At 42.5% G+C, this 21733-nt stretch overlaps 1 protein-coding gene and 1 long non-coding RNA gene across 3 annotated transcripts in view; one reads left to right on the top strand and one right to left on the bottom strand.

Moving 5' to 3' along the window:
* The window catches only part of tecta (tectorin alpha), a 36689-nt gene extending 22121 nt beyond the window's left edge, over window positions 1-14568 (top strand). For both annotated transcript variants that reach the window (XM_061751150.1, XM_061751151.1), the window contains 16 exons: window positions 1132-1702; window positions 1970-2580; window positions 3706-4276; window positions 4744-5372; window positions 5802-6441; window positions 6970-7169; window positions 7919-8655; window positions 9794-10074; window positions 10150-10260; window positions 10358-10560; window positions 10800-10963; window positions 11035-11283; window positions 11756-11918; window positions 11998-12082; window positions 13256-13375; window positions 14429-14568. In XM_061751150.1, coding sequence (XP_061607134.1) covers window positions 1132-1702; window positions 1970-2580; window positions 3706-4276; window positions 4744-5372; window positions 5802-6441; window positions 6970-7169; window positions 7919-8655; window positions 9794-10074; window positions 10150-10260; window positions 10358-10560; window positions 10800-10963; window positions 11035-11283; window positions 11756-11918; window positions 11998-12082; window positions 13256-13375; window positions 14429-14511 — 5418 coding nt within the window. In that variant the 3' untranslated portion in view covers window positions 14512-14568. The remainder of the gene's footprint in view (window positions 1-1131; window positions 1703-1969; window positions 2581-3705; window positions 4277-4743; window positions 5373-5801; window positions 6442-6969; window positions 7170-7918; window positions 8656-9793; window positions 10075-10149; window positions 10261-10357; window positions 10561-10799; window positions 10964-11034; window positions 11284-11755; window positions 11919-11997; window positions 12083-13255; window positions 13376-14428) is intronic.
* LOC133466930 (uncharacterized) lies at window positions 13675-18251 on the bottom strand. The gene is made up of 2 exons (XR_009785075.1): window positions 15917-18251; window positions 13675-14754 (listed from the first exon to the last, which is right to left on the bottom strand). It is a non-coding gene; the product is annotated as an uncharacterized LOC133466930 (long non-coding RNA).
* Between the last annotated feature and the right edge of the window lie 3482 nt (window positions 18252-21733).

The raw sequence follows: 21733 nt of genomic DNA, 5'->3' as shown, positions 1-21733 counted from the left end.
ACTGAGGATATTGTCTCATTCTCTCTGAAATCCTAATCTGATCTCTGAATAAATAAAGTTGCTGTCGATTCAATTCATGTGGCTTACCCTTACATCACTGTCAAAATTTTGAGGTTGGACTCTCAGCTTGGACCCTGCTGGAATTGGTTTTCACACTCATGTTCCAAAAACAAGCATGTTAGGTCAATTTAAGACTCTATATTGTTAATAGGTGTAAATGTTAGTGTGAATGGTTATTTGTCTATATATGCCCTGCGATTGGCTGGCGACCAGTCAGCTGGGATAGGCTTCAGTTACCCTCAAAAAAACGAATCGATGGCAACTAGACTTCTTCTCGGCATCAACAACCAAGCAGAAGTCCAGTTGCTTTTACTTTTGAGTAGAACCATGACATAGGTGACGGAGAATCTATTCATCGGATTTCTCTCAGAAGATGAATATAACTAGACTTATTCTCGGAGTCAAGTCAAAAAGTTGGTTTTCAACTTTTGATGACCATGACATGGATTGCGGGGAATCTGCGGGGAATCTGATCTTCCTCAAATGATGACTAGAGCTAGATTTCTTCTTGGAGTCAACAATCAAGATTAAGTCTAGTTGGCTTTCAACTTTCGAGGGTGATCATGGCATGGGTGATTGAGAAGCCACTCATCTGACTTTTCTCCAACGATTCCTCACAGAGTCAATAACCCAGTAGAAGTGCAGTTGTCGTCCAAATTTCGATGAAGACAATGACATGGATGACTGAGAATCTGCTGATATGATATTGCTCAAAAGATAAATCAAAGGTCACCTGGCTTCGTATGTGGGTCAAGACCCAAGAAGAAGTCCAGTTAGTTGCCTTCAATTCTTGAGGATGACCATGACCTGGGTGACTGAGAATCTGCTGATCTGATCTTCTTCAAAAGATTAATCAAAACAAAATTGTTCCCTTTGTCAACAACCAAGAAATAGTCCTGTTGCCTTCCAACTTTTGACGATGACCGTGACATGGGTGTATGATAACCATCTCGTCTAATCCTCTCCAAAAGATCAAGCGAAGGCACCAAGACTTCCTCTCGGAGTCAACAATCCAGAAGAAGTCTGTGTGACTGAGAATTTACTGATTTACTGATCTGATTGTCTCTCTAGGTGGATGGCTTGGTGAAGACTCTACCGGTCCAGCTTCAGCTTGGTGCTGTCAAAGTCTACCAGTCTGGAGTGGCTGTTGCTTTGGAAACAGATTTTGGACTCCTGGTGACGTACGACGGCCAGCACTATGCCTCCATCTCCCTGCCGAGCTCTTACTTCAACAACACGTGCGGCCTGTGCGGGAACTACAACGACGACCCCGCCGATGATCCTGTCCTTCCTGACGGCACCCTGGCGGAAAGTGTAGCTAAACTGGGCGGAGGCTGGCGAGCGGAGGGCGCCGACTGGCATTGCACTGACGGTTGCGTAGACAACTGCAGCGTATGCGATGTGCTAACGGAGGCCTTCTTGTTTGGCTCAGACTACTGCGGGCTCATAAACAAAACTGACGGAGCTTTCAGGGACTGCAGAGGCGTGGTGGATCCCACCGCTTTCGTGTTTAGTTGTGTCCACGATATGTGTAGCAACAAGGACAATATCACAACACTCTGCCAAGCCATCCAGGCCTACGCTCTGGCCTGTCAGGCACTTGGTGTCACAATCCATCCCTGGAGGTCTCGGACCTTCTGTGGTGAGTTTGCCATGACAACATTGCCAAATTAATGTAGACATTTCCCACATTTACCCCCTTCCACATTTCTCGACCTATTCAAACCATTCCAACACATCTCTACATTTCAACAATTCAATTAAAGCCACAGTATTTCAGTTCAGCATAAACACTTTAGCATTCACACACAATTTCTACAGCAATTTCATGCTGGAATTAACATATACTGTATTTTTCCTTTCTGTGGCGTGAAAATGAGATGATTTCTCCTCTTTTGCTGGATCGCAGCCCTGACGTGTCCACCGTTCAGCCACTACCAAGTGTGCACCAGCGCCTGTCCGGCCTCCTGCTCGGATATCACCGCTCCCTTGTATTGCGCCCACCCTTGCACCGAGGGCTGTCAGTGCGAGCAAGACTACGTCCTCAGCGGCAACCATTGTGTACAGCGGGATGACTGTGGCTGTGAGCACAATGGTCTCTATTACCCTCTCAATGACACTTTTTGGGCAGGCCCCAGCGGCGAAGAAGGTGAATGTAGCCTCCGATGCACCTGCGTGGGCGCGGGCGAAATCTCTTGCTTCAATGAGTCTTGCAAGGAAGGCGAGGTGTGCACGGCGGAGGTGGGCACGCTAGGTTGCTACCCTCGCCGGGAGGGGCTCTGTTCAATCGCTCAGAACGCTGTGACATCATCCTTTGATGGCGCCTTCCTGCTGTTCCCAGATGACAGCTCCTACTACCTACTGAGGCTGTGTGGGGCTGTGCCAGCTAATGGTTCAATGGTGGAGGTGAAGATAGGCAGACGGCTGGTGAACAAAGGCCCTGCTTGGAAAAGACCTGTGGTAGTCACGGTTGCTAGCCTGGAGGTTCAGGTGGGAGGGCTGGATTTGGAAACGGTAAAGGTGAGTAGAGTGTTTCCCCGAATATTCTCTATTTGTGGATTTTTTGGGGGGGGGGAACCTATGCGCCAGTTTTTTTGTGCTCAGGCCAAAGTAATGTGTAATATATAATAAAAACATTGTTTTGGGGCCAACATGTGGCATCTTCATGCCAAGGAAATATGTTGAAGTGAGTTGAGGAGCTTCATTTTGTCAAAAGTAGTACATTGCTGCGTCTTGATGGCATGAAGCGCTGCTGAAATTAGTTGAAGGGCTTCATTTTGACAAAAGTAGTTCTTTGCCACTATCTTTTTGCATCTTCGTGCCAAGGAACTATGTTGCAGTGAGTTGAGGAGCTTCATTGTATGCATTTACAGTTTGTGTTTGTGTAAGTGTGTTTTAATTTGGTTTAAAGCATGTGGGAGGGGTAAAACTATAAATCTATATTATACTAAATATAGCTATATCACAGATTTTGATCAGTTGCCAGTGGGTCTGGAATGTATCTCCTGCAGTAAACTGGACAGTGAACCGCCACTTATCCTCCTTTCGCTATCCGCAATTTCATTTCTTCACGTTTTTTGCTGTGAAACCTATCCTCAGCTATTTGCTTGTGAACTCACCTATTGGTGTTTTTTTTGTTTTTTGTTTGTGCTCTTTCTACAATGCTCCAAGATTCCACAAGATGACGCAAAAACCCTGAAAGTATTGATTGGTGTTAAGGGAGCATGTTGACTGAGAGACAAACGTCTTTGTATGTCGGGTAGGAGCTAAATTTAGTCTGGGTTGTTAGTGGAGTTTACAGAGAGTCTTTGCTGTAGGTACGCATGATCAAAATGAAATGATCTCGTATTTTTAAGGGTTCTGTTGCGAGAGAAGTTTGAAATGCTATTGAAGAAGTTTTGGAAACATAGTTTTTCTTTAGATGGGGCGTCAATTACAGTTTTTCAAACGTCGTTGCAGGGCTTGGTGCTCATCCCTTCCGAATAGCTGGGGTTCACTGTACTCCCAAGCCCCGTTCCATGAAGCGGTATGGCTTACTTGAGGAGTAGGATTATGAGGAAAATGTTCTTCCTCTGACCCAAACATTTTGAGATCCCTTGCTCTTAACTGTACTTCTCCGCCTGATGATCTGTTTTTGTCTCCTAGGTCAACGGCAAACTGACCGCCCTCCCGTACGTCCATCCGACACAGACCATAAAGGTCTACAGAGCATCGGGTAACGCCACGGTGGTGGAATCCCGTGGTCAACTTCGTGTTCACTACACACAACAGGGATCCGTCAACATCTCCCTCTCCACCGCATTCTACAACATCACCTGTGGTCTGTGCGGTGTCTTCAACGGTGACCCCGCTGACGACTTCCGCCTCCCCAACGGACGCCTGGCGGAGTCTGCCTCACAGTTCTCAGAGGGATGGCGTTCCATCGCCGACGACATTACGTGCAATGGAGACTGCGAAGACTTGTACCGCATGTGCACGGACCTACGCCACTATCAGAGTCCGTGGATGTGCGGCAACATCAACGACCCCGGGAACAGCTCCTTCCTGGCGTGTCATAGGGCAGTCAACCCCTCACCGTTTTTCCGGAACTGCTTGTACAACATGTGCGTGAAGGACGGCGACCGCTCGGCCCTCTGTTCCTCGCTGCACGCTTACGCCGCTGCCTGCCAGGATGCTCAGGTGGTTGTCACTTCCTGGAGGATAACCACCAACTGCCGTAAGTAGAAGAGCTGGAGGAAAGCTAAGCTTGAACGTTCTGGTTAAGCATTCTGTGTATGGCATACTGACATAATATTAAGTGCATTGAGGTGATGTCATGATATCAGAGTGGTTAGCGCATACTGTATGTATGTCTCACAATCGAGATGAAGGGCCTTCGCAACCCTTATATTATTACACATTTACTGAGTAGCAGTGTACATAATGGGGTCCATCACATTTCTCACATTCTCTCCTCTGGGACTCAGAAGCCCCATCCCCCTATGGCCCATCATGGATGCTGTGGTAAAGACAGATCGTGAAGAAACTTGGGCCAAAATTCTACGGCGTACTATGTTTCCAGTAAATGGGGATGCTGTGTCCACCGGGAACTTAGCCTTTGTAAATCACAATATGTGCAAAAGCAGGTATGTGAACGCTCATCTCCCAGTAATGATTGGTCTCTCTCTTCCTGTACTGCCGCAGCTTTTCCCTGTCCGGCCAACAGCCATTTCGATGAGTGTGCCAGCGCTTGCCCCCTGACGTGCTCTGGCCTGGACCGGCCTAACGCACCGTGCCCGCTACCGTGCGGCGAGGGCTGCCGCTGCCGGGATGGCTTCGCCCTGCAGGACGGCATGTGCGTGGCCCGCAGCGAATGCGGCTGCACAGGCCCCGAAAGTAACCGCCGGCTGCCCTCAAACCACACTTTCTGGAAGGACAGGGCCTGCCTGGAGCGCTGCTACTGCAACGGTTCAGACAACAGCGTATACTGCTTGGTTGTGCCGTGCCACCCTGAGGAGTACTGCCAGGAGGACGACGGGTTGTACTACTGCAGGCCTCGCACTCAGGCTCTGTGCGTGGCGGCCGGTTATGGCCATTTCCTGCCGTTTAGCGGTGTTCCGTTTGAGCTGCACAGCTCTTGTAGCCTGAGCTTGGCCACCACTAACTGTGGGAGCAGGGACACTGCAATCATAAGTGGAAGTTTGCCTCCATTTAAATTATCAGCTCTTAATGAGGAGAGGGACACAGGCCAGGCGGTTTGGGTGAGGGGCTTCGTGCTGGAGGCCTTTGACTTTGAGATTGAGGTGTCCCGAAGCTACAAGAACACCGCCATGGTGAGTCGATGATGAAAGATCAGGTTAAAATGAGTGCAGATTGAACCCCTGTTTATAATCTTAAGATTTAAAACTTTCTTTTTTTTTTTGAAAGTCCATATTGGTTATCTATGTTGCGGGTTTTCACCAATTGCTGACGCGTTTGCTTCTGCACCCAAGCATTACGGCTATGCATTTTTAGCAAAACAGGCTTACGGAAATGTACGCTCGGAGCTGGAACTCTTTTCACTCGTTATTGTCTAAAAAAACATCCAGACTTTTAATCTTGAGGAAACACTATGCCACACGACTCCCAGAGTGAGGGAGGAGGCAAAGGTTTATGACACGTCTCAGATAGTTCAAGTGTCCTGTTGTCCAAATTGACCTGTTGACATATTTGTACAGACGAGGTTTCCACCCAACAGCGACCATATTCTATTTATTCATCAGGTGAATAAGGAGCGGTTGTACGTTCCTGTGACGCTCGGCCCAGGGAAGGTCACCATCTTCACTTTGGGCACAGTGCTCGTCCTGGAGACGGACTTCGGCCTCAAGGTGGTCTTCGACTGGAACACCCTGCTCTTGTTGACTTTACCCCGTCACCTTTACAACGCATCTTGCGGCCTCTGTGGGGGTTTGCCCTCAGCCTCTGTCAGCCACACCGCTGACCGCTGGGGCGCGGCCTGGGCCAAGAAGGACGCTTTTTGCCGGGTGGGCTGCGGCGATTCGTGCCCAAGGTGCGGCACGGGGGATAAAAACCTGCCGGATGATAGCTCGATTGCATTGGCTGGCGAAAATGGCGACACGGACGATAACCCCACAACCGGACTCCGCTCCCGTCCGCGAGACGGTCTCTACATGTTTGCGGACCCCGAGACAGCGAGGCTGTGTGGCCTGATGGTGGATCGCGAGGGTGCGTTTGCATGCTGTCACAGCAAGGTGGCGCCAGGCTTTTTTTACCAAAGCTGCCTGCGGGACGTCTGTTTGGACGGTGCTCAGGAAACCGTTTGCGGCTGGCTGCATGCCTACGCCATCACCTGTCACACGCAAGGGGTGCCTGCCACCGACTGGAGGGGTGACACGCCATGTGGTGAGTACAAATTACAGTAATCCCCCGCATATTAGCAGTTCACTCTTCACAAATTCACATTTTTGCATTTTTTTTCTTTGAAACCTATCCCCAGCTAGTCATTAAAAAGCGTACCTGTTCGTGGGTTTTGTGCTCTTTCTTAAATGCCCTAAATTGCCACAAGATGCCACCGAAGCCCTGCATAAATAGGTATTGGTGTCAAGGAAGTATGTTGCGCTGATGACGACCGAAACCGCAAATAGACTGCACAAATTGTGAGGATTCAGCAAATATTGTGCGGCATCCGCAAATAATGGAAGACGTCCGCAAATATCATTTATGATAACGGAATCCAGACTTGCCATTGGTTCAGCAGTAAATGAGGGGGCTATATACTTGCTCACTTGCATGAAACAAGACCACCCCTAAAAATGCGTAAATTTTAGCGAGACGATGAATAACTTGCTGGGAACTGTTTTAAATCGAAAAAGGTGCTAAATATGGCTCTTTAAATTGCCTCAGTCTGTATAATATGTCCAACATTCTCAGTCCAGAGATGTCCGCCAAACAGCCGCTACTCCAGATGCGTGCCGGTGTGCCCGCCCCAGTGCGCCTCCGCCCGCGGTCAGAGGGATTGCACCCAGGACTGTGTGGAGGGCTGCCAGTGTGACCAGGGATACGTCCTCAATGGCAAGAGCTGCATCCTGCCTCAAGACTGCGGCTGCTACACTGACGGCAAGTACTACGAGGTCAGTGTGACGCCCCGCATGTTCCGATCATATGTGTAGACGTCCGTCGCGAGTCGACTGGGATGTGCAGTTGCTAGAGTCGGAAATGTTACAGGGACTGAAGATCGGAGCTTTTCGTACTCTCGGTTTAATGTAAAAGTACGTTAACCGTCTTCAAAATGGTCACAAAAAGAAAAAGCCAAAGATAGAAAGCATACAGTATTTGCACAATTTTTTTTTCTGGATTTTTGTGGGGGCGGGATTTGCTGACTTTTAATGAGGTTATCGTGATAACTGCTGACTCCTTGCTATGTCGACTTATTTCTACAAGTACATTTCAGATCAGGCTGTCACTATCGAATCTTTTTAGAATCGATTATCCTCTAAATATCGGTGAGTAATCGCTGCTCCCCCCGCCCCCCCCCCCCCCCACCAATATATATACAGTGTTGCCACGGTTACCTTGAAAAGTAACTTAGTTACTTTACTGATTACTTGAGCTTAAAAGTAACTTAGTTACTTTACTGATTACTTGATTTCGACAGACAGACAGACAGACTGTAGCAACCCTGCCGATTGTGCGGGGGTCCATGAAGGCAACTGTGTGTGTATCGAATCAAAATATCATATATATATAATAATGCGTTAGATTACTTGTGACGTCACCGGACCACATTTTGGGAGTAACGCATTACTTTCTGCTTTATAACTTTCTACTTTGTAAGTATGTGTGTGTATATATATATATATATATTATTTTTTTTTTTTAGCCCAAGCTGCTGTTCTGGAACGGAGATTGCACCAAGCGTTGCCAGTGCATAGGCCGCAACCTGGTGCAGTGCGACCCGCGCCGCTGCAAGGCGGACGAGGAGTGCTCCCTGCGTCACGGCGTACGGAGCTGCTTCGCGCGGCGCTCCCATCAGTGCGTGGCGTCGGGCGGCGGCGTGTTCAAGACCTTTGACGGCGCCTCGCTGCGCCTGCCCGCCTCCTGCTCCTTCGTGCTGTCCACCAACTGCCACAAACTGCCCGACCTCTCCTTCCAACTCATTGCCAACTTCGACAAGCACAGCACGCCCAACCTCACCACCATCTCCCACGTCTACCTCTACATCAACGAGGAGAACATCCTCATCTCGGGCAACACGGTCAAGGTGGGAAGCGGAGCGCCATATTTCCTCAAGTCGTGGCACGATTTACAATGGTCCCGCGGGTCGACACAGGTGAACGGCACCCCGGTGTCGGTGCCGTTCGTGACGGGTCTGATGACGCGCCTGTCCGCGTCGGAGGGTTTCATCGACATCGACTCGCCGCAGGACATCCGGGTGCGCTACAACCGTTTCAACACGCTGAGCGTCAGCATGGGCGCACGGCTGCAGGACAAGCTGTGCGGCCTGTGCGGCAACTTCAACGGCGACCCCGGCGACGACTACATCACCTCCACGGGCGGGGAAGCCGCCAGCGCTCTGGAGCTCGCCCAGAGCTGGAAGACCAACGGCATGCAGCACAGGTGGGTGAGGAGATGGGTGAGGAAGTCCACTCACAGTATTAGCTATACCCACTGGTGGCAAAAGTACTCGCACTGTGTCCGCAGATTTAAGTATACTTAGGGAAAATCAAAAAGATTGTGGTAAAAGTCCTTAGTGAACTTCTTTACTTAAGGTAAAAAAGTGCAGTCATTTTTATTTATTTATTTATTTATTTATTTATTTATTTTTGCATTTCTCTGATATTTTAGTAATTGCAACATTTTTAGGATTTGTAGGTTCTTTTTTTGGGGGGGGGAGGGGGTGATTTCTCAGGAACTTTTGCATTATCTATCTTTAAAAAATTAAAACTAAAAATTAAAAAGTAGAAGTACTGATTAGCCACCGTAACCTCAGTAAAACAGGGTGAGTTTTTGTGAACTTTTGCAATGCTTTAGTGAATTTCTAGCAATTATTAGCACATTTTTGTACCATAATTTTGGCAAATGTTATGAAATTTTAGCAATTTGAGATTTTTTTAAATTAAATTGATGATTTTTTTTAAAATGAAATAGTAGAAGTAATGATTCAACTCATTTACTGACATAAAAGTACAATTTTAAAAGTACAGGCATTTTTTGTTATTTTCTCTTTTTTTTCTTTTTGGGAGGTAAATTTAGTAGATTTAAGTGAATTTTTACCAAAATGACATTTTTTTTGTGTGTGAACTTTTGCAATATGTTGTGTAAAAAAAGAGTAAATGTAGAAGTTCTGATAAAAGTAAAAGTCAATTTTGTTGTAAAATTACAGTCAGTCTTCTAAATAGCAGTCACTGTTAGCACAAAATCTCTCAGGGTTCTGCTCGGAAGCAAAAAAACAAAAACCCTCCTAGAACATCTGAACTTTACTGGGGGTTAACCAGACTGTGCTGACATTAATGGTGGAAAGTGTTTTGAAATGATCTTGGTTTCATTTTTCTGTATCACAAAAACATGGCATTGGAACAAGGGTGTGTAGACTTTTTATATCAACTGTAACAACACCCCCGGGAATTGCATTGTGTGTTAAATTTCCTAACAGACTTGGAAAACGAAACTTATACTATGAGAGGGAAAAACATTAGAAACAACCCTGAGTATGACAGTATAATAAACATATTGTTATCTTGGATTACCCGCACAGGTGCGACGAAACCCAATACGTGGCGCTGGCCCGGTCGTGCGACAACTCTGCCGTGCTGGCACTGCAGCGCGAGGACACGTGCCTGAAGTTGACCGAGCCGAAGGGCTTCTTCCAGCCGTGTCACGGCCTGCTGGACCCGCGGCCCTTCTACCAGTCCTGCTACCTGGACGGCTGCTACAACCAACGCGGCGCCCAAGTGTGCGGCTCGCTGGCCGCCTACGCCGAGGCCTGCCGCTCCATGGGCGTCCTCACCACCAAGTGGATCGCCCAGGAGAACTGCTGTAAGAAGCCCTGCACGTGTGCGCACGTTTGTGTGCGCGTGGCAGCTAACATTGTGCGTGGGACCATATCTTTAGCAGAATGGATCTACGACCCCTGTGCAACGGAGACCTGCACCAACTTCACATGCGAGCTGGAGAACGGAGGCGACCTGTGCGGGTGTCCCGAGTTGCCCGCCAGCCACCAAGGTGAGCGCTCGTTTCCTGACGCGACGGTTTTCCTGCGCTGGTTATCAGTTTTGCGTTGTGTCTCGTGTTCGCGCGTGTGTGCGTGCTTATGTGTCAGGCGACGACGACGTGATCGAGGCGGAGGTGACGTGCAAGCCGGCCATGATGGAGGTGTCCATCTCCAAGTGCAAGCTCTTCCAGCTGGGCTTCCAGCGCGGCGACGTCCGCGTCAACGACCACCGCTGCGTCGGCGTGGAGGGAGAGGACTACATCTCCTTTTACATCAACAACACCAAAGGACACTGCGGCTCCATTGTACATGTCAGTCAAATGTTGTTTCGTTTGTTCGGTCAGTTAGTGAGGTGGCTGGATGATGCAAAAACTAGCATACAGTGTCATTGATTTTCCACATGCACAGGTTTAGTTAGTTAGTAGTAGTTATTTGTTGTGGTGACAAGCCAAACGATATTGACCGCAAGTTAGTTTATTTGTTGGCCGGTTATCTACATTAACATGTTTCCTTTGGAGCGGTCCGAATTGACTTTTGTCTTTTTTGACAGTCAAATGGCACCCACATTATGTACAAAAACACAGTGTGGATCGAGAGCGTCAACAACACGGGCAACGTCATCACTCGGGACAGAACCATCAACGTGGAGTTCTCCTGCGCATACGAGCTAGACCTGAAGATCTCGCTGGAGACCGTCATCAAACCCATACTCAGGTTAGTCAGTTAGCTCACAGACATAATTTCTGTATCCGGACGGTTCAGATCACTTTCTCTTTCCTCCCCAGCGTGATCAACCTCACGCTGGCCACCCAGGCGGGCAACTTCATCACCAAGATGGCGCTGTACAAGAACGCCTCGTACCGCCAGCCGTACAAGGAGGGCGAAGTGGTCCTCAGCACGAGGGACGTCCTCTACGTGGGTGTCTTCGTGGAGGGCGCCGACGAAAACCAGCTCATCCTGGTGGTCAACATGTGCTGGGCCACGCCGTCACGCAACAGCAGCGACCGACTGCGCTACGTCGTCATCGAGCGAGGGTAGGCCCTGAAGGGAATAATACATCGAGAAGAAAGATTTGTAGAAATCAATTCATGGAGCGCATTATTATTACTATCATTATCATCATGATTAATATATTTTTAAAATCATCTCATGTACTGGCTGAGACGCAGCTCTGAGGCGGAGTGGGTAGCACACCAACCATCGCTGGAGGCAATATGAGGTCCGCGGACATACTTAAGTCGCCAGCGCTTTTCACCAGCTCATTCTGTATTTAATAAGGGTGCCCGCTAACGTTCAACGCTCCAGTCACGAATGTTATGAGAACAAAGCTGTAGTATTCCAAGGGGAAAATTTTTTATTATTTTATATAAATAAAAATTATGACTTGGTACTTGGACGTAGGACATCAATATTTGATGCTTGTGTATCTATATCGTATTGTAAGAGAAAAATGGCATGATGACATCCTCCCACCTCTGTTTTGAACCTGTTGCTCTTCTCATTTAGGTGTCCCAACATCAACGATAACACCATCGGCATGGCGGAGAACGGCGTGTCGCTCACCTGCCGCTTCCACGTCACCGTCTTCAAGTTCATCGGCGACTACGACGAGGTGCACCTGCACTGCGATGTTTCGCTGTGCGACGCCGAGAGACACGCGTGCAAAGTGGTGAGGAGGTCACGTTCCCCTCACGCCGAGAGCTCCCCCTGCAAGTTCACTTCTGTTAACAGAACATTTGTTCGTGTAGAATTGTCCGCCGAAGAGGAGGATGTCATCCAAGGATAAGATGCTCAAAGATCACACACTCAGTGTTGGGCCCATTCGAAGACGAGGTAAGATGACTTTACTGGCATCTTTTCAGTCAGGGTTCTTGTTATTAACTGCAGCTACTTCTGGAAAAGACAGGAAGGAGGAAGTAGCGAGCCAGGGTCTTTGGGTCTGTGCGAACTCCCATTTAAGATCAGTTTGGATGTGATTGGTTAGTTCTGAACACAGCTACAGCTGCAGTTATAGGAGGGTGTTTATTTGTTATTTTTCTTGGTCTCATTTTTTTTTTTTTTTTTTGAACAAAAACCTGGCATTTGAACAGGGGTGTGTAGACTTTTTATACAGGAAGATGTTTTTTTTGCAATTTTATGAGAGGGAAAAGTCATTATTTTATGCAAAAAAAAAAGGATTGTAATATAAGAAAACTGTGATTTTATGTGACTGCATTCAAAATATTAAAAATATAATTTAACATTTTATGAGAATTAAGTTGTAACATTTTAAAAAAATGTGTTGTAATACTTTTGTCAATTGGTGTGAAAGTTCAATGTAATATTTAGATGTAAAAAAAAAAAAAAAAGTAGTTCTTTAAGAATAAATGTTGTATAAAAAAGTTGGGATTTTATGAGGAAAAAAGTGGTAATATCACCAAAAAATGGGAATTGTATTATTAGTATTTTTATACAATCTTATATATTTGTTTTTTATTTTTATAAATAGATTCCTAACATTAACCCCAAAAAATATTTATCGGAAAATGCATAATTTTACGAGAAAAAAAACAACAACAGTACTTTATGAGAAGTGGCTATTTTAATTAAATATATTTGTAACATAACAGTTTTCATTATAATAAAGTTGTAATAAAAATTACATTTCACAAGACCACATTTGTATTATTACCCAAAAAATATAAGGTATGAGATTAAAGTAGTAATATTATAAAAAAAGAAGTGTTTTTTAATTTTATTTTTTTTAAATATAACACAATACAGTTATCCCCGCTATAGCGCAGTCCCTCTATATCGTTTTTCTGTTCAACAAATCATATTATGTCGCATTTTGAAATATGTATCCAATGTGTTTAAGTAAGTTTCAATGTGGTTACACCACGTGGGAGGGGTATTTCAAGGCTTAAACGATAGAATAAATGATTTTACTTTTGAGTTCATTATTTTTCCGTATTTTCCTTGCATTTTATGCTTACACATTTGTTTGCGATCGTGGGATTGTCTCAGCGTTGCACTGGTGCGAGGAGGACAACGGCGGCTGCGAGCAGATGTGCACCAGTACGGCGAGCGGTCCGGTGTGCAGCTGCGTCACCGGGATGCTGCAAGCGGATGGGACGAGCTGCCGCAGTAAGTCAACTACAGTGCTACCTTGACTTAAGAGTGTCATTTGTTCCGTGTGACCGTGCTCGTAACTCGAGTCTTGTGAATCTCAAATCAACTTTCCCCATTGAAATGAATGGAAATGCTATTAATCCGTTAGAGCAGGGGTGTCAAACTCATTTTTGTCGCAGGCCACATTGTAGTTATGGCTTCCCTCGGAGGGCCGTTATGACTGTGAACCCATATAAAATATTGTCTCATATAATGACATATACACAACAAATTGATGGAGAACTAGTTTTAAAATCAAAATCCAATAACAAATGTTCAACTACTATTACATTTATTTCAAAAAGGTGATTGGTAACATAAAATGCTTGCAATATCTCAACATTATACAAGTAAAGACAACAATTTTGGTATTTTTACAAGAAACATAAAGTCGACACATATGATTTGCTTTCGCGGGCCACATAAAATGATGTTGTGGGCCAGATCTTGCCCCCGGGCCACCAGTTTGACACCTGTGCGTTAGCACATTCCATTTTTCATTTTCATTTCATGCATTTTCGTGTTGCGTTTTAATAAGAAAAATAGCCCTCTCCATGTTTATTAAAAAAACATACAGTAATAACATAATGACATTGAATATAAAGATTTGAAGAGTTTTTGCGCATCATCAGTTCAGTCTTCAATGTCTATTGTCATTTTGCTCCTTCTGGTGTGCACGCTTTGCCCCCCAGGGGGCAGCATAATACAGACATAGAAAACACATGAAGCAGAGTTTCACAACTAAGTGAGTCAGCAAGCTATTAGTCATTTTTTTTGCAAAGGATAAATAATATATGCCTGTGAGTATTTTTATTGTAAGATAAGATAACCTTTATTTGTCCCACAAAGACCGCGAAAATCTGCAAATCACTGACTCTCATTATAATTGCCATTAAATTATATATATTTTCAACTTCAAATTAGCAAGGTACAACTGTACAAATAAAAGTGCACAAATGATGAAAAAAAAAAAACCCTGCAACATCATTTCTTTTTTTTTTTTTCTTTTTTTTTATTTTGCTGTCCTAGCTTTGAGTTCCAGCTGCAGACTCGCACCTGCACACCTCCTGCTGAGCTCCGCCGTTTCTGCGCTTCTACTTCTTCTTCGCTGACGCACAACTGCCAACAGAAAAGACTTGAACGCGCAAAAGACTGGCGGTTTGATTCATTACTTCCACCTCCTTCTGTCCTTCACTGTTATGCGGTAGATCGTTTATAAGCGTCGTGTGTCCCTGGGTGTTTTTCCTTTTGTTGTCACGAGGTGGCGCTGTGTTTTAGTGTTGCTATGTCTTCCAACACAGATGTGGAGAACCTATGCTGGCGACATATACTTTCAAAGTTCTCATTTTCAGGGACTAGAACAAAAGAAGAATTATATGTGAATAAATTTGTACAATTACAACAACAAAAATATTCCAGATTCTATGTGAATATATTTTAATATTACACCGTACATACACACAAAAAAAACCTATACAAACAAATATTAGGAAAAATGTAAAAATGTTCAGAGAATTAAGTTTGTAATATGAAGAAAACATTTTGAGAAAAAGGGAATACATTAATTATTTACAACCCGAAAAGTTGTAATTTTACAATCACAAAAATATAAATAAAAAGATCCAGATTTCACATGAATGTGTTTGAAATTGAAGGGCAAAGTTGTAATTTTACAACCATAAAAGCTTCGTTTTTCAAAATAGAGAGCAATAGTAAAGTTGTAATTTTTTTTGCTACGAGTCATAAAATCACAAGGACAAAGTGGTAATTTTCCAAGAATAAAGGATATTTAATTTGAATTATTTTACAAAAAAAAGTTTGTTTTGTGAGGATTATGTTGAATTTTTACTCGAATATAGTCATAATATCAAAATTGAGAAAAAACGCATCATTTTCCAACAAAAAAGTTTGTTTTGTGACAATGTCATAATTTTACAAAAATGTCATAAAAATATGAGAAAAAGTAGCAATTTGGTAATTTTGAAAAAATAAAATTGTATTTCAAGAGAAAAACATGATTTGTGAGAAGAGAATAGAGGAAATTCAGAGGGAAAAAAAGGCATTATTTTACAAGAAAAAATAAGTTCTAATTTTGGGAGAATAAAGTCATAATTTTACAACAATAAAGTTGTTATACTGAGAAAAAACTATATTGTGAGAAGAGAATAAAGATGCAATCAATATTCGAGACAGAAGTAATCATTCTTAATTCTTAGCATAAAGTCATTGTCACAAGAGCAAAATGGTAATTTTCCAAGAATAAAGTTGCAAGAATACAAGGAAAAAATACATTATTATAGAATAAAATGTGGTAATTTGTTGGAGTAAAGTCATAATTTTAGAAGAATAAAGGCATAATATGAAGAGTATTTTTTAGTAAGAATAAAGTATCAATAGTCAAGAAAAAAGTGATTTTTTGTTTTGCTTAAAAACCTCAAATTAGAAGTACAAAGTGGTCATTTTCAATGAATAAAGTTGTAATATTTGAGACAAAAGTGGAAAAAAAAAGTTCCTCACCCGTGATTTGTGGAGGGATCAAACAAGACGTCCGTTTCGTAATATCGCACTTTACCTCAGGGTATTTCGTCATGCGTGACTTTTCCCGTGTTGTCTAAACACGGCGTCTGGCCACGCCTGGTTTGCTTTGACTTTTTTTTTTTTTTTTTACTAACCGTCTGATCTAAATAGACGAGGTTTTGTGGTGTGTTTACATTTGAAAAGGTTAAATCCTTTTTACACAGAAATAATTACCACCTAGGTGTGATCTTAAATTATCCTGTGTCTGTTATTCCTCTCGATTAGAAAATTATCGTAACACTTTCAACGTTCAGAATTTTTCCGTATTACAATTTTCTCGTTTTCGATTCTTTTTCCTCCCTCTACCTTGTACCGTTGTCCTTTGACGGATTCATATGTTTCCAAAGAGTATTAGGGCCACACTAAAAAGGAATTAGTCATAGAATTACCGGAATAAAGTCTGGGTTTTACGAATCGGGTTGTCGTTATTGTATGACTTTATTCTCATAACATTGCAACTTTATTGTCGTTATAGTACATTTTTATTCTTAAAATGTTGTCTTACAAAAGTATGACTTTATTCTCTCAATACTACGATTTTATAAATTGTATGATTTATTTTCCAAACTCATCCAACTTTATTTGCAAAATATTAGCACTTTAGTCTCATAACATAAGGAGTTTATTCTGGAACTTTTTTTCTTGGGTTATTACAAATTTGTTGTCATAACATTGCGATTTTTTTTTACATTTTTTTTTTTATCATAATAATTAGGACTTTACTCTTACAACATTGCAACATTATTCTTGGTACAGTACAACTTTATTCTCATAATATTGAGGTGTTATTCTAAAAACTTTATTCATCTTTTGTCTTGCAACATTACAACTTTGTTCTCATAACAATTAACAATTAATACTTTATACTCAAAATTGTAAACATTTTGAATTAAAATATCACAAATTTATACTAGAAATATTGCAAATTTATTCTCAAAATATTATGCCTTTATTCTCATAACAGTAGGATTTTAATATCAAAATTCTATATCTTTTTTGGGGGGGTATTACAACTTTGTTCTCATAGCATTATGACATTTCATTTTCACTCATCTTCACTTTATTCTCCTAACAGTAAAACATCTTTATTGTTATAGTATGATTTTTTTTTTCTTTTTAGAAATATGACAACTTTAATCTCAAAATATTACGACTTTATTCCCACATCACCATTTTGTTTTTGAAATCTTATTCAACTTTTTTCTTGCAATAGAACAACTTTTTCTCATAAAATTATAAAGAAAGAAAATCATAATGGCCCAATTTTATTCTCAAAGCACTTCATTTTTAAAAATTAAATAAAATACTAAAAAAAAAAATTAATCTTTGTATACATAATATCGTGACTTTATTCTCGAAATCTATCAAATTTATTTCTGGTAATATTGCGCTTTTTTCATTTTTTCTTTTTTTTTTGTGTGACTGTACTAATGTCATGTTTTTTTTCAATAATGATCAACCCCCCTTGTTGTATATATGTGCTTTACAAAGCAATGAAAGAAATGTTTTATGCAACTTTTGAATTAAAATCGTCCGTGCGAGTGACCAAGCGCAGCCAAGCCCTGACTGATCATTGAAATGTGTGTCCTAATTCTTTTGTTCGTATATAAACAGGAAGAAAACAAGCATACCGTTTAAGTTGCGTCATCACCTCTTACAAGTCAAGTGGATTTCCACCCAGTCTGTTTGGCCAACGAAGGGCCTGTTTAGGGTCCTGGGGCCACTTGAGGGCCCACTAAACATATGCATGTCGTATGAATTTTTTATTTTTTATTTTTTTTTCTCTCAATGACCTGGAAACTGCAGGCTATCTATGGATGGTTTGCTCCAGCAGATAGCCAATGGACATTTCTGGCCAGACCCAGAAATGTCAAAATACAAAATTTTAGAGGGGACAATGATTTTTAGGTCATTTTGCCAGACCCGTTGCCAAAAAAATCGAGCATTTTATTTTTTTTTTTTAACTCAAAATGTTTTTGACCCCACATTTTCAGAACCTAAAAGACTGTTTTTAGCTGCAAATTTGCAATTTTGTGACAGCAGTGAACCTGCCGAAATAGCCGAAAATCGACCCCGGGAAATATTTTTTGCCATGTTTGAGACTGGCCGGGCTGATGTGTGGATGTTAAAAATTTCCCAGTATTCCTGGCCCTAAAAGGATGTTTTTTAGGAACATCCAAAAAAAATTTGAATGGACAAGTCGACCCCCTACTACTAATATTTGCTCCAATCTTTGTTTTACTGTCACTATGTGAAATTATGGGTTCTTGTTCTGCAACACATTGCCATGTCGGCCTTACTTGATTTTCTGTCTTTAATCCTGAATGGAATCGTTTTCTGCTGACTGATGTATCAGTGGGGGGGGGGGGGGGGGGGGGGGGGGGGCTCTGAGTCATCTTGCTTACATGTTAATAAAAACGAAACACTCAAAACGTTATCGTGCCAACACTGCACTCAAGAACTGACCTTTGTTGAGCTGCTTTTGTATCTGTGGTTACATAACGTGTGTGTGTGTGGGTTTCAGAATGCCTTTGGTTTTGCATTCTCTCTGTATCTGACTGACATTTGTGATAAAGTGCCCTCCATCTGGAGGGAGTAATATTAGGACTATTTTCATAACATTGCAACTTTCATTACGTAACATTACGAAATTTTCCCTCGTATTGTTACGACTTTCTTCTAAGTGCATCCCAAGCTTTTTCTTGTTATATCAGAATCAGAATCATCTTTATTTACCAAGTATGTCCAAAAAACCGGCGGCACGGTGGCCGACTGGTTAGAGCGTCGGCCTCACAGTTCTGAGGAGCGGGGTTCAATCCCCGACCCCGCCTGTGTGGAGTTTGCATGTTCTCCCCGTGCCTGCGTGGGTTTTCTCCGGGCACTCCGGTTTCCTCCCACATCCCCAAAACATGCGTTAATTGGACACTCTAAATTGCCCGTAGGTGTGAATGTGAGTGCGAATGGTTGTTTGTTTGTATGTGCCCTGCAATTGGCTGGCAACCAGTTCAGGGTGTACCCCCGCCTCCTGCCCGATGATAGCCGGGATAGGCTCCAGCAGGCCCGCGACCCTTGTGAGGAGAAGCGGTGAAGAAAATGGATGGATGGATGTCCAAAAAACACACAAGAAATTTGTCTCCGGTAGTTGGAGCCGAGGTGCAGTCGTTCGTGTAGAGAGAGAGAGGAGCAGCGGAGAGAGGACACAACCTTGAGGCGCCCTGGTGCTGATGCTGCGTGTGGATGAGGTGGCCTCCCCCAGCCTCACCTGCTGTGTCCTGCCCGTCAGGAAGCTGTAGATCCACTGGCAGATGGCAGGTGAGACACTGAGCTGGAGAAGCTTGGAGGAAAGGAGTTCAGGGATGATTGTGTTGAACGCTGAGCTGAAGTCCACGAACAGGATCCTCGCGTAGGTCCCCGCACTGTCGACGTGTTCTAGGATGAAGCGCAGTCCCATGTTGACTGCATCATCCGCAGACACACGTTATGTAACCACAGATACAAAATAATACGACTTCATTCTCATAATTTTATTCAAACGATTTAAAAACAAGTGGCGAGGCATTTACTAGTAAGATACGTAGTTGTTGGCTAGCTTGAATTTTTTTTTTCTTCACTGGATTTTTTTTCCCTGACAGTTTTGGTCAGTGACCTAATCGTACGACATTTAGGATGTTTACATTTCAAGCTTGCACTTTCACTACGTCAACCATTAATCCTCTTTTCTTTATTGCCAAAAACAATTATCTCAGTTTTATTGAAGAAAATGTTGGCTCATGCAGTTATTTATCTGTTTTAGACAGTGACACAACACCTCAATTGAACTGTAGTCATCTGGAGACACATATAACTGTGTCATCTGCATAGCTATGATAGTCAAAATTAAAGTTCTGAAGAATTTGACCCAAGGGTAGCATATACAGGCGGAACAGGAGGGGTCCAAGAACTGACCCTTGAGGGACCCCATAGGTCATTGCCATTTGATGAGATTGAACACTTCCAATGGTTACAAAATAACTCCTTTCCTCCAGGTAGGACCTGAACCATGTAAGGACTGTTCCATTTAGTCCTACCCACGTTTCCAACCTGTTCAGCAGTATATTATAATCTAACGTATCAAAAGCTGCACTGAGGTCCAAGAAGACCAGAATGTATACCTTTCCCGAGTCAGTATTCAACCTTATATAATTTAACACTTTGATAAAAGCAGATTCTGTACTCTGATGAGTTCGTAAACCTGATTGAAATTTGTCAAAAACTCCATTTAAGTTCCAGAAATTGCTGAGTTGATTAAAAATAACTTTCTCAACAATCTTGGGTATGAAAGGAAGATTTTTGATGGGTCTATAGTTTGCTAGCATGGAAGCGTCCAGCGTTCTATTTTTTAGCAGAGGGTTAATGGCAGCTACTTTAAGAGCTTTAGGAAACTCGCCGGACTGAAGTGAGCAATTGATTATTTGCTGCAAATCAGCTAGCAGAGACTTCGCAATAGCTTGGAAAAAGTCAGATGGTATTGAGTCAAGACAGCTCGTTGATGGTTTCAGCTGCTGAACCGTTTGCTCTTCAGTTTTTTCGTCAACTGTATCAAATTCTGACATAAAAGCTTTCTGTTTCCTCTTCATTACGTGGCTGTCGGGCGTCTTCAAAGTGTGAGTCGTTTCACATTTATTTTACTTTTATTCACTTATTTTTGTTGGAACAGTATGACTAAAAACACTTCTAGTCTGCAAAATAAACACCTACATTTTCACCTAGGACTGGAAAACACCATTTAAAAAAAGGTCAAGGTAAAATAAAGATTTAAAATGGCTCCCAGCGCTACAACATAGCTGCTAAACAAACAGAGGTAATAGCCGCTTGCCAAGAGAAAAGACAAGAAACATAATCTGGGCAGCCACATATTGTGCACTGTTATGTAATAGTTCACACTGACATTTATGGTAGTTAATTTTACGGCTCACTGATTTGTATGGATTCCATAGCAACTGTCATATAGTCCATTTTGAGATGGAAGTCATGAGAATAAAGTTGTCCTGTATGTTTTATACTGTATATAGTTTAGTTAAAAAGTTGCAGCATGATCACTTTAAAATAGATATAGATTTAAATTAGTCTATTTTCTAAATAGAAAGTTTTAAAAGTTTAAAAAGTACATTTGTATATTTTCAAGGTTACAGTCTTAATATTGTGAAAATAAATTCATATATTTGCGAGATTGAAGTCGTTATACTATTACTATTGTATATTACATTGTATGTTTTTTAGATAAAGTTTTTTTTATTTTCACGTTCTAATTTTGTTTTTTTGTTTCGTTGGTTTGCTTTTTATTTTTATTAGTTTGTTGCTGTTTTGTGATATTTTTGAAAATTGATCAAAAAAATCTTGATGGAAAAATGAAAAAATACGACTTTTATCTCAGTGCAATTTTCTTTCTTTTGAGTGTCGCGCCCATACGCTGTAAATATCAAAGTCTTTCGAATGAATTGGAGATACAGTACAAAGTACACTTTACTGTCATTCATTAACAATAATAATTCAATAGTAAATTATTTAAATGGGTGAAAAAAAATATTTTTCTTCATTACAAAGTGCAAGAAAAACATGATTGTTGTCTACCTTATTGATTACTGATGTTTCCTACGACCCTGGAGGGCAGCACTGCGCCGTCCCTCCGGGGGGGGGGGGGGGGGGGGGGGGGGTAGAGAGAGCGAGAGAGAGAGAGAGAGAGGGAGGAGGAGGAGGCGTTCAGGTCGACAGTAAAAA

Source organism: Phyllopteryx taeniolatus, chromosome 17 (genome assembly GCF_024500385.1).
Source record: "Phyllopteryx taeniolatus isolate TA_2022b chromosome 17, UOR_Ptae_1.2, whole genome shotgun sequence".
NCBI lineage: Eukaryota > Metazoa > Chordata > Actinopteri > Syngnathiformes > Syngnathidae > Phyllopteryx > Phyllopteryx taeniolatus.
Note: the sequence above shows the minus strand (reverse complement) of the source record. Positions and strands in the feature narration are given on the sequence as shown.